Below are 13,081 nucleotides of genomic sequence, written 5' to 3' on the forward strand. Positions count from 1 at the left end.
AGGATCTGTAGAGGTCTGAAGGGTCTCTTGTAGAGGTCTGAAGGATCTCCTGTAGAGGTCTGAAGGATCTCTTGTAGAGGTCTGAAGGATCTCTTGTAGAGGTCTGAAGGATCTCCTGTAGAGGTCTGAAGGATCTCTTGTAGAGGTCTGAAGGATCTCCCGTAGAGGTCTGAAGGATCTCCTGTAGAGGTTTGAAGGATCTCCTGTAGAGGTCTGAAGGATGTCCTGTAGAGGTCTGAAGGTTTTGCTGTAGAGGTCTGAAGGATGTCCTGTAGAGGTCTGAAGGATCTCTTGTAGAGGTCTGAAGGATCTCTTGTAGAGGTCTGAAGGATCTCCTGTAGAGGTCTGAAGGATCTCCTGTAGAGGTCTGAAGGATCTCTTGTAGAGGTCTGAAGGATATCTTGTAGAGGTCTGAAGGATCTCCTGTAGAGGTCTGAAGGATCTCCTGTAGCAATATGAAGGATCTCCTATAGAGGTCTGAAGGATCTCCTGTAGAGGTCTGAAGGATCTCTTGTAGAGGTCTGAAGGATCTCCTGTAGAGGTCTGAAGGATCTCCTGTAGAGGTCTGAAGGATCTCCTGTAGAGGTCTGAATGTTCTGCTGTAGAGGTTTGAAGGATCTCTTGTAGAGGTCTGAAAGATCTCCCGTAGCGGTCAAATTCGCTAACACAAACGAGCAGATACAGCGAAGACACAACAAAACTAGAGAACAGAATACAAAAAATGACAACGTAAGAAAAATGTAAACTAACAAAATTTAAATTAACAAAAGAAACCCCCTGAAACCACTGCAGTCATGCAACAAAACACAAAACAGGGGCAATAAAGCAAAGACCACAGGAAAACCCAAAACTCAACATTAGGAAAAAGGATGGAGGATGGATGGATGTATTCGATGTTTGTCCCTTTTATGATCTTCACACTTAGCTAAACAATCAGGTGACACACCTGTACTTGCATGCTTTAGCCACACTTCAGTGAAGAAGAGAAATGTACGTGACGAGGAGGTTCCTTTATGCTTTATTTCTCTGCTTCTGGAAGTCAAAGTCACTGACTAGATGATGTAGAAATAGCAGTGCTGCCGTGGTCAGAAAACACCCACAAGCTGTTTATTTGAATCCACCATCTGCCAGTTATCGTTTGTTACAGCTATAATATTCTTTTGTCCTTCACTGTCACTCCCCCTTTTCTTACCAGACTAAACAAAAATTCAGGCACGTTTTCAAAATGAACTGTAGGGCATTCTCATTGTTATCAGTTTTTAATTAGGCTTAATAAATTCCCAACTTTAAGACATCACAGAAGTGGTTGGGTTAAGACAAATTAATTTAGCTCTGTACCACATCAGTTTTAGAGTCGGTGACAACCTTCAGGCAAAAAACAGCACTGGTTTCAATGTCCATTAGGTTCTTGTGGGAATGCATGTATTTTTAATCGTGTTGGTGTACTACGAGGGTGTTGTGTGTGCATATTTGGTGCTTGTAATTTAAAGTGTGTGTGTCAGCAAGAAATAATGACTCAGTTTATTACCAGAGGCATTAATTGAGGCATCAATTAAAGGAGTTAATGAGTTTGTTTAATGAGATGAAAACTGTCTGTATTTCTGACGACATTCCCCACCAGACTGCTCTGCTCCTACACGACTAAGGTCACACGTTTTCTTTCTTCTGTTTAACTCCTTCTTATCATTGTTTGTACTTGCTGTGCACACTGTTGCATCATTTACCCCTCAGTCTTCCTCATTCCCTGCTTGTCACCCATTTTTTTCTCCCTATGGGATGAAACTTTCTTCATTAGCTTTTTTTTTCCTGATAGGAACCAGACTTTCATCATCTGGCAGCTCAGCAAACCCCAATATCCCCCGTCAAATCTTGTATCCATCAATCCATTGTCCGTCCCATTCTTTGTTCTCAAAGTTATGGAGGTTTGCTGAAGCTTATCATAGATGTCACCTTGAGGGGAATTGGGGTATTTTTGACATTTAAAACAGATTAACAAACAGTTTGATACTGTTTTTGAAAATTTTCTCATCCCATTTTTTTGTGCGTGATATATTAGTGAGAACGGCCCCGTTAAAAAGTAAATCATATAATGATATTGATATTTTTGGCCATGTATTTGCTTGCTTCATGTTTATATAAGGTAGAAGTGATTTCTTGCCATCATCAGTGTCATTAAATTAGTCATTCACATCCACTGCCAATACAGGAAGCAGGAACGCACGGAGGCCTCACATCAAGCACTGGAAATCTGCAACAAAAACCACAAACGAAACACAAAACCGACACGTAGCCGACCGAAACACGAGCAGCAATCGACCCAAATCTCGAGATCCAATGACAGTCTGAGCTAAGCTACCGCTAACTAACCCCAAAAACTACAGAGCAAGCATGCAGGAGAACAAGCCAGTGTGTATATCTATGTGTGTGTGTGTGTATACGTGCGTGTGTATGTACATGTCTGTGTGGCTATGTGTGTGTATGTGTGTTTGTGTGTGTATGTGTGTGTATGTATATGTTTGTGTGGCTTTGTATGTGTATGTGTGTTTGTGTGTGTATATGACTGAGTGGCTGTGTGTGTGTGTGTGTGTGTGTGTGTGTGTGTGTGTGTGTGTGTGTATATGTATGTGTGGCTATGTGTGTGTATGTGTATGTGTGTGTGTGTGTGTGTGTGTGTGTGTGTGTGTGTGTGTGTGTGTGTGTGTGTGTGTGTGTGTGTGTGTGTGTGTGTGTGTGTAATAGGGGGCAACCCTGCCACCTGCGAGACCAGGTGCCGACGAGGATGCCCATTGTTGTTGTCCATTTTAAAGTCAACATGTCATTAACGAGCTCCAACAACATGTTATCCACCATCAGCCATTATATACCAGTTTGTGCATCAGAAAAGACAAGCACACTGGTCAATACACTGTTTATCATTTTTGACAAAACCCATGTGATGATTATACCTTCCTGTTGCCGCCCTGATGGTTAATGTACTGTATTTTCTCTGTCCTGTGTTGTCCAGCAGACCGCTGAACCATGAAGACCGTTGTTGCTCTGCTGCTTCTCTGCCTGTGTGATCCTGGACGCAGCGACTGCCAGACAGACTGCCTGTCCTGCAGCCACATCCTGCCCAGAGGCCTCGGCTTCAACACCATGGTGAGGCGTTCACACACTAGTGCAGGAGATAACCAAAACGATCGTTCAGTTTGTGATACAAGCATGAAATTTGGTACACACATAGCCAAAGGCATTCCAAAAATAATTGGACGTGGAGCCATCTTGAATTTTCAACATGGCGCCCATGGCAGCCATTTTTCAAAATGGACGCCAGAAACAACTTTTTTTATATGACTTGGGGACATAATATTATATTTTAGACATGTTTACCACATATGGTACTTGGTAGCTGTCTCTTGGATAATTGAAAAGTTGTCATTTAATATTCAAGATGGCCGCCATTTTTTTAAAGATGGCAGCCAATCATTTGTGTGACTGATCTGGATGATCTTGGTGTCTAATCAGTCATTATTCATGACGCAGAAATCAAATTTGAAACATTGGAATTGGCCAGAAGTTTCCTTGTACCTCAAAACTGAACATGGCAACTGTTTCTTTCATGATAACAGCCATATTAGCCAAAATAAAAGCCAAAATAAAATATATACCGTCACAAGAACTGAACCATCCAATGAATAGATAAGTAATAGAGTGGATGTTGAAGCTCAGCCAGGGCAAACTGGCAACTCATTTCAACTAATCACTCATTAGAAAACACTTGTTTCTGGCGGCCATTTTGAAAAATGACTGCCATGGGCGCCATGTTGAAAATTCACGATGGATCCACGTCCATATCTTTTGGGGAAACCTTTGGCTATTTGTGTACCAAATGTCATGCTTGTATCACAAACTGAACGATTCCTATACATTTTATAGCTAAACAGCTGGACTACACTGCAGAGTGTCTGGTCTGGTTCTGGGCTGCAATAGGGATAAAAACTTCACACTGGATAACATATTACTGTTCTTAGCAAACATTTCCTCTCAATAAAACTGGACAGCGCTCAGACAAATTAACTCACACCAAATTCAGTTCCTCCATCGGGACTCCAACTCATTTGGCGATGAAATAGCTGGAAACCCGTCACCCCACCTCCTTGTACTCATCCTGTTCTCTGAGCAGTCCCCGACTGACTCAACAAATTACCCTTTTGCCATTTGAGTTTTAATTTGTTGTGGCTAATTGATTCCTGGGGACAGATGTGCGTCTCTCCTCTGTGTGCCTGCTGGTTGTTTCTCCGGCTGGCTAATGACATGTCTGGCTCTCAGACGTTTGTGCAGTGAGTCCTCTGGAAGTCATTTAAGGCCGCATGGCTTAAAATATCAGGCCTTGAACTGTTAGTGGTGGACACTTAGATCACAGGGATCTCAGCTTAGCTTAGTGAACTGACTCAAACAATATTTGAACACTTTAGTCTGATTAGAGAAGAAGAAAACCATCTCTTTTATTTTCTTTGTTGAAAGCCTTTTATGGTTTGATTCTATTTTAATGTGATTTTGTACATGCGTACATTGGTGTAGGCTCATCTCACATTGTAATAATGATAATGTTAATAATAATGCTATTAATAATAATAATAATAATAATAATAATAATAATAATAATAATAATAATAATAATAACAATAATCATAATAATCATAATAATCATTATAGTGATGTGTCATTCTTTTCATTCTTTGAATTCCATTCATTCTTACTTATTTCATGTACAGGACTGTCTCAGAAAATTTGAATATTTTTTTATTTTTTTATATTTATATTATTTTCTGTAATGCAAAAATGTCATACATTCTGGATTCATTACAAATCAACTGAAATATTGCAAGCCTTTTATTATTTTAATATTGCTGATCATGGCTTACAGCTTAAGAAAACTCAAATATCCTATCTCAAAAAATTAGAATATTCTGGGAATCTTAATCTTAAACTAAAATAATAAAAGGCTTGCAATATTTCAGTTGATTTGTAATGAATCCAGAATGTATGACATTTTTGTTTTTTTAATTGCATTACAGAAAATAAAGAACTTTATCACAATATTCAAATTTTCTGAGACAGTCCTGTATTTTTTCCTTTATTTCCTATTTTTCTACCCTTTTCTCTCTCACTCCCTCCCCCTTTGTTGGATGAAATGTGTTTTACTTGTAAATCAATACAGTATCATTATAAGGCAGTATTGCCTAAGCCTTTAATTAAATAGCACTCTTGTGCATCATGTTTGAATTAGTGGTGATTTGGAAGTGTGTTCAAACGTTACGGTTCAGTTGCTGTTAGGATTAGAGGATTAAGTTAAGGTGATGTGAGGGAGCTGCAGACATCCCTTCATTAAGCAGGTGATCAGTATTGGCCCACATCATTCATTCATTTTTTAAGTCAGATACCATTTATTTTGGATCCCTTGTTCAGGGTTGTTTTCATTATTTTTGTCTTGCTTACTTCTAACCTCTTTCTCTCTCTGAGGTGATTTTGGAGATCAGCACAGTCATGCACTGATACAAATATTGTGCTTGATCTACTTAAAAAAAAAAGTCAACTTTTTGCATGAGATTATTATGTAGATCAAGAAAGACTAGTCTTTGTATAAACTACTCAATTTTATGTATGTAAATAATACATTTTGCAAGTATAGTCAACTTAATTGTGTTAAGTTTACTTTATTTATCAAAATTAGTTGACTTTACTTGCAAATAAATTGTATACATACTATGCTTTCTTATGTTTATACAAAGACTAGTGTTTCTTGATTTACATAAAAATCTCATGCGAAATAATCGCATAATTTTTTTTAAAGTAGATCAAGCAAGATATTTTTTACTGTTGTGTTGTACATTAAAAAAAAAGCATGTTTCATTTAAACGTTGGTCAATCTGCCCAATAGATTCAAATTGTTAAAGGAAAGGTAAATACAACAAGATCATTTGCTTGTTGTTTGTGTGTAAATGAAAAGATTACTGGGATTACATAAATACTGCTTGTTAAGGAAAACATGCACAATGTCTTGTTTTTTGAACAAATGCAGATTAAGTTCAAAACTAGATGTATTCATGTAAAGCAACAAACCTCATTTTTAATTGTTAATATCACAGATTTAAAGGAGCATGAGGCTCCTTTTAAGAAATGAGACTCTCTAGCGCCACCATTCGCCACGACGGCCGTCGGGGGTACTGCAGCCAACAGTGAAGCCGGCACGGGAGAACGGGGAGAACCGGCCCGGAATTGCAGCACATTTTGCAGCACACAGCCTGTTCAAGGCAACGGAGAGATACACTAGAGGGCTCATTCTTTTGGTTTGGAACGCTTCATCTGACATTACTAGAAAACTTAAAACGTATACAAATTTTTTTCATAAATCCTGCCTCAAGCTCCTTTAAATATGTTATATTTACATGCGCTTAGATTTAGTTTTTTCAGTGTGGAGGCGCTCCATGGCTGATGAGTTCCTGGTGTGCTGATTTAGTTTGGCATGAAACAAATGGCCTGAGGAGAAGGGGGAGATTTGGGCTAAAAGTGCGTCTTTTTTTTGCTTTATCAGTATTGTTGTTTTTTTTTTGATAGATTGAATAAATGGTTAGAATGGCATATTGGAAGTATTTTGGACTATAGATGTTATTTTGGTATTGAATGGTTTTTAGAGACAGTTATAAATACACCCCTTTGATTTGTAGTGAATGGTTTTTCGGGTAGTCTTATATACTGGAAGGGGGCTGGGGGGGGGGTTTATTGTTTTTGTGGATGATGTGAATATGATGTCCACTGTGAAAATTTGGAGTAAAAAGAACCAGAGCGTTGTCAATACTCTTTGTTTTGGTGGTACACTTGAGTCCACACCAACTGTGTAAGGTGTTTCCCACCTGACTAAACTAAACTAAAGGAAACAACAGTGCTGATACACAAACCCACCGACTACTGGATGCAGTCTCACAATTAAGCACCGACAGCGGAGGATATGGATCATAAACGAGTTAGAAACCTGATCAATCAGTCAAATTTTGTCTGAGTTCTGCAGGCGTTTCCAATACAAATAAAGTTATTGGACATTGAAAAAGAAACGTTTGTGATTATATGTTAGATAATAACTTAGTGTAATTATTTTTCATGTATTATCATGTCATCATCATTAGGAGCCTAAATTAATTTGTCCTTTTGTCCATCTTTCACATTTAATAAAAACAACACATTTCCTCATTATTCTCTTACCAAGACTACTTCTTATTTAGTTGCAGTCTTGTTTTCATCATGAAAACGGGTCATTAAAGCATATTTATCATCTTAGTTTTTCATTATAACACACATAACGCACAGGCAGCAGGGAATTAGTGCGTTAGGCAGCAGTGCTGCATCTGAAAATCCGCTGATAGTGATCGGTGATCGATTTGCCTGGCATCGATTATTTGGTTTCAGAACTGCGGTGGTGGACAGCTCCTCCAAAGAGCTTCTAAAATAACGAAACTAAAAAGCGGTCCTGAGAACGGTGTTAAGAAGTCATCTGGGAAACACCCGTATCTTAGGGCCCCTTCTTAGTTGAAACCTTTTTTGAACCTCTCTTAAATCCTTAAGAGAGGTCGGATCTGGGAAACCTGGCCATTATTGTTCGTCTCTACAAGATCACCATAAGCTCTGTTTTTCAATGATTCACTCTGATGATCAAATTAACTATAATTGACTATAACTATAATTTGATGTCATTTCTTGTCCTTGTCTTCCCCAGGTGTGTCTCCTTGAGTGCAAAGGGAATGTCTCCCCTTCCGTTTCCTGGAACGTCTGCCATGCAGTCCTATCATCGCCCATTTCTTCCCTCGACGGTACTCTGAAGAAAAGATCTCAAGAAGAGGCCGAAGCTCTTTTTTCCAAAGAACAGAAGCCGACGGAGGGGGATCTGATCCTACCCGTGGCGTTACAGAGGTTTGATCATGTCACCCGGGCACTTGGGATAAGTGAGAAGGACCTGGGTTACAAGAGCAGCGAGCTAAACGCCGCCTACGACTCCCAGAACGCCCTGTCCGTGGGCGATGAGTACGAGGAGGAGGCGGAGGCGGGACGGGGGTTAGAGGATGCCGGCGGGGCCCCGAGGGGACGAGATGATGCAGAGCTGAGCGTCTCCAAGAGGTTTGGGGGCTTCGTCAAAGGACGGCACAGCTACAGGAGGCTGATGTCTCCGGGGAGATCGTACCAGAAGAGATACGGCGGCTTCATCGGCATTCGGAAGTCGGCCCGCAAGTGGAACAACCAGAAACGCTTCAGTGAATTCCTGAAGCAGTATTTGGGAATGAGCTCCAAGGCCACCGGGTTCAATAGCGTGTCAGACGACCTCAACCGGCAGAATGAAGTTTAGCTGATTGCACCTTTAAGGGCCATACATTGGAAAAAAAAAAAGAAAGAAAGAAATAGCTGGTGTGTTTTCATTGATCTTGTTTTGTATTACCGTCAATTATTTGCCAACTTTTAGGTTTGACCTATTGAATTTACACAAAATAAGCCCAAAATCTAGGACGGGGGTCAGCAACCCGCTGCTCTAGAGCCGCATGCGGCTCTTTAGCGCCGCCCTAGTGGCTCCTGGAGATTTTTCAAAAATGTTTGACCTTTTTTTTCCTTCTTTTTTTCTTCTTTCTTCAACTTTTTTTTTCTTTTTTTCTTCTTTTTTTCCTTTTTTCCTTTCCTTTCCTTTTTAATCTTCACATTTCGACTTTCTTCTCGACATTTCGTCCTTTTTCTCGACATTTTGACTTTTTTCTCAACATTTCGACTTTTTTCTCCAGATTGTACTTCAACGTTAATCTCGACATTTCGACTTTTTTCTCAACATTTCGTCTTTTTTCTCGACATTTCGACTTTTTTCTCAACATTTAAACTTTTTTCTCGAGATTGTACTTCAACATTGATCTTGACATTTCGACTTTTTTCTCGACATTTCAACTTTTTTCTCGACATTTCGCCATTTGCCTTATTTCTAAGGCTTATACAAGACTTAATTTTTTGCGGCTCCAGACATATTTGTTTTTTGTGTTTTTGGTCCAACATTTTGGGTTGCCGACCCCTGATCTAGGACTTCGAGGGAAATTCCTGTTGTCCTGAAACATAAGAATAGCCTTTTCTGTCGTGCAACATGTGTATTTTGTTCATCAGCACAACTCTGGTTATTTATTTTTTCATCCACTGTTATCCCATAATGGAAGTCCTGGAAAATTTCATGAAAGAGATATTAATTCCATTCTTTCCTACATTGACATCCTGGCTGGATCGGTCTAACCCCTGGAAGTGACGGCTTCATTTGCTTTTCTGCTCAAACTCCTTTGAAAGAAGCCTTCACCTTGCATTTTCTTAGCAGCCCTGCAGTAAAATACTGAGATTTCTTTTATTTAAATTTGTTTTAAAAGATAAATCTTGCACAGTTATTGATTCTTTAATCTAAAATATTAATATTTATGAAACGTTTTATGATTTCATTCACCATCCTCAGTCTTGAAGGAGCCTTTAAAGATGAATGTGTGTATCCTCCCTTTTTATTATACCACCATCTAGTGGCTAAATAAAGACGTGTCCATTGACCGGTAATACCGGTGTTTTCTTAATGTTTCGTTTAGAGAATTATCTGCCGTAATACTGTATGTGATGTGTGTGCTAAAGAAGTGAAGATGTATAAAAACACAGATACAATGTGTTGATTCATATGTGTTGTACATTTAAACGCAGAATAAGGACCACTAAATGAATGATTAAATGTGGCAAAAGACGACAGTTATTCATACTTCATGTCACAATCAGTCTGTCCAGCTGACCGTACGTACAAGTGATCATTATGTTTAACTGGATCTTGTGTTTTGACGCCACAGACGTGTAAATACAAACTGTCTTTGAACAATGTCGATGTGAAACATTTGAGTCCTTGTAAATAGCTGAATTTAAACATGTCAATAAATATAGTTTACTATTTCCTTTGTGGCTTGTCATGCAGCAACTGATTCTGTGTCTTGATGTATTTTGTTCTTTATGTCTGTTGCGTCATTTGCAGTTATATGGAAAAGAAAGTACAGCCTCTTCAGAGTCAAAGGTTTTTACCAGAAGTGTCTTCAGTATTCACATTCATTACTCAGGTAGAAGTATAGATACTAGAGTTTAAAAATACTCCTGTAGAAGTTGAAGTATCAACTCAAGTTTTTTACTCAAGGAAAGGTATAAAAGTACTGGTTTCAAAACTACTTAAAGTATAAAAGTAAAAGTAATGTAAGGGAGAAAAAAGCCATTAAGGACAAAAGCCATTGAAAATGAAGCATCTTAGTATAATGTAAATATATTAAAGAAGCATATATGTGTACTATTGAGCATTAACATGTGTTTCAGAGAGCAGCAGATATGATGACTAGTTGCCTATAAGTATTGTAATGGTGCAAAAAGTCAAACTTCAGAGGCATGTTATCATTTATCCTAACCTTTATTGGAATGTACATCCAAGTTTAGTTGCAGGAATCTGAGGGAACGGATGTAAGAACAAAACTGGACAAGAACATCTGAAACAACCACAACCAAATTCACTCTATCCAGATGGAGCAATTTAACTGGATAGTTTTTATTAAAGGCCGAAATGAAATAGAGTAACGAGGCTGTTTTTAAAATGTAAGGAGTAAAAAGTACAGATAATTGTGTGAAAATGTAAGGAGTAAAAGTAAAAAGTCGTCTGAAAAATAATTACTCCAGTGAAGTATAGATAACCAAAATTTCTACTTAAGTAAGGTAACGAAGTATTTGTACTTTGTTACTTGACACCTCTGGTTCTTACATAACAGGATATTAAAAAAAACAACGTATTAAGTCCTCAATCGGTTTTAAAATGTGGTAGATACAGACATAGAGGAACAAAACTCCTAAAATAACACTGTCATCATTTGTTGTAAGTCAAATTACAAACCTCATCCTCACCCACATAACCTTATTGATTCCAAATGAATCAAGGGGTTAGGCAGCAGTCGGGCGTCTAATCAAAACACTTGATTAAATGATCTTTACTTAATTTGATCACCTCTATCAAAGCATTAAATGTTGGTAATTTGCTGGTCTGGAGCCTTTTCTTTTTTTCTTCTGCTCAACAGTTTTGGTAGTTACAATTTAGTTTCAAAGGTATTTGGAGTCAATCATCCATTCATAAGGAAGTGGAAAACATTAACGAGAGATGCCGATCTTTCCAGCAAGTTCCCTGAAGGTCAGAGCTAAAGGTAAAGCTCAAATAAATTCAAAACAACAACAATCAGAATGTCGTGTTTTTAGATTCAAGGTGTAAAAACCAAAACTGTAGGGGCGTGTGTCAGAGTCCCTGATTTGGTTCAAACTTCAAACAACCAAAATATACACTCATACGGAAATATGCCCTTGAGGACATAAAAAGTTCTCTTTCCCTCGCTTTCTCTCTGATTAATTATATATACATAAATTGCTTTCTTCATTTCAGGTTATTAAGCACTATGATCAACCTCAGTTGGTTTATAATGTGATATTTAGAAAGATTTGACACTGATGTCTGAATAAAAGAGCAATTTTGTCAGGCTGGTGAGGTGAGGACCCAGATGCAGGAGAGCGAGAGGCAGGAGTTCAACAAAAAAGGGTTTATTTTCCAAAAAGGCAAGAACCAAAAACCAAAAGCGCTGCTTGGCAGGATCAAAAGGTCACACGGGATCAGGGATCAAAAAACTAGAGCAAAAACTTGGTGGGACACATGGAGGAAAGAAACAGTACGGAACCACAAGGAGCAAGGGAATGACAATACCAGATATACACAAGGGGACAATCAGGGGCAAAACAGAAACTCAAACTGGGGGAAATATCAACCACTGACAAATTTAAGCATCAAATAATAAAAAATGGAATGCCTCAGTCAGAGATAAACTTTCATCTTACAGTAAAAACACAAAATATACCCTCAAATCAGATAGTTCTGGTGCTGTAGTTTTGAAAGATGAGCTCATTATTTAAGCAGATGTTTACAATCACATTTGAGGTCTTCCTTCATCTGACAAACATCAGAAAGCGCTTCTGACAAATTATGTATTTTCCCTTGTTAATAAGAACTGGATGGGAAGCCACAATCCCATGTTACACGTTACATGTTACTGTGCACATAAAGAGCCTTCTCAAATATACTTTCAATTAAATGTGTTTACATTAGGCCAAGAAAAGTTATTGCCTCAACATATAAGGTAGAAATGATTTCCAGTGTGTCATCTTGAGAAACTTTCAGATTCAGATTCAGACTTTATTAATCCCTTTGGGAAGTTCCCTCTCCATCTCACTCACACAGCACTGTCATTTACATCAAACACCCCAGGAGCCAAACACCCTGAAGATAAAAAGATAAAATAATTAAAAATAAGGAAAAAATAAAATAATTTTTTTTTATTAAAAAATAAATAAATTTAATATTGGGTTTGCACTACTACTACTACTACTACTACTACTACTACTACTACTACTAATATAACTACTACTGCTACTACTGCTACTACTACTACTAATAGCCTACTAATAATAATACTAATACTATTATAACTACTACTACTACTACTACTACTACTACTATTACTACTACTACTATTATAACTACCTCTACCACTACTACTAATAATAATACTAATGCTATTACTACTACTACTACTACCAGTACTGGAGTTGAGGGGGGATGAGGGGGGATGAGGGGGGATGGCATGCCCCCCTGAAATAAAAACGGTCCAAATCATCCCCCCCTGAAATAAAAACGGTCCAAATCATCCCCCCCTGTAAAACTGCCATCCCTCCTTTCCATCCCTTATGTCATTTCATCAATGAATGTGGTTTTACTGCTATTTCAACATTTAGAGTCATCACCAGAAAAATAACTTATTTGACAATTTTCACCTGTTTCAAGTAAATTTTCACTTGAAATAAGTAGAAAAATCTGTCAGTGGGACAAGATTTATCTTCTTATTACAAGCACAAAAATCTTGTTCCACTGGCAGATTTTTCTACTTATTATAAGTGAAAATCTACTTGAAACAGGTGAAAATTGTTGTTTTTT

General features: G+C 38.1%; 1 protein-coding gene across 1 annotated transcript in view; it reads left to right on the plus strand.

The window, feature by feature from the left end:
• pnoca (prepronociceptin a) overlaps nucleotides 1-8,678 on the plus strand; it is a 33,032-nt gene extending 24,354 nt beyond the window's left edge. The window contains exons 2-3 of the mRNA XM_061711567.1: nucleotides 3,005-3,138; nucleotides 7,751-8,678. Of these exons, the coding sequence (XP_061567551.1) occupies nucleotides 3,019-3,138; nucleotides 7,751-8,374 (744 nt within the window). The 5' untranslated portion in view covers nucleotides 3,005-3,018 and the 3' untranslated portion in view covers nucleotides 8,375-8,678. The remainder of the gene's footprint in view (nucleotides 1-3,004; nucleotides 3,139-7,750) is intronic.
• Nucleotides 8,679-13,081: the final 4,403 nt, after the last annotated feature.

This window comes from Cololabis saira, chromosome 2, assembly GCF_033807715.1.
Source record: "Cololabis saira isolate AMF1-May2022 chromosome 2, fColSai1.1, whole genome shotgun sequence".
Lineage (NCBI taxonomy): Eukaryota > Metazoa > Chordata > Actinopteri > Beloniformes > Belonidae > Cololabis > Cololabis saira.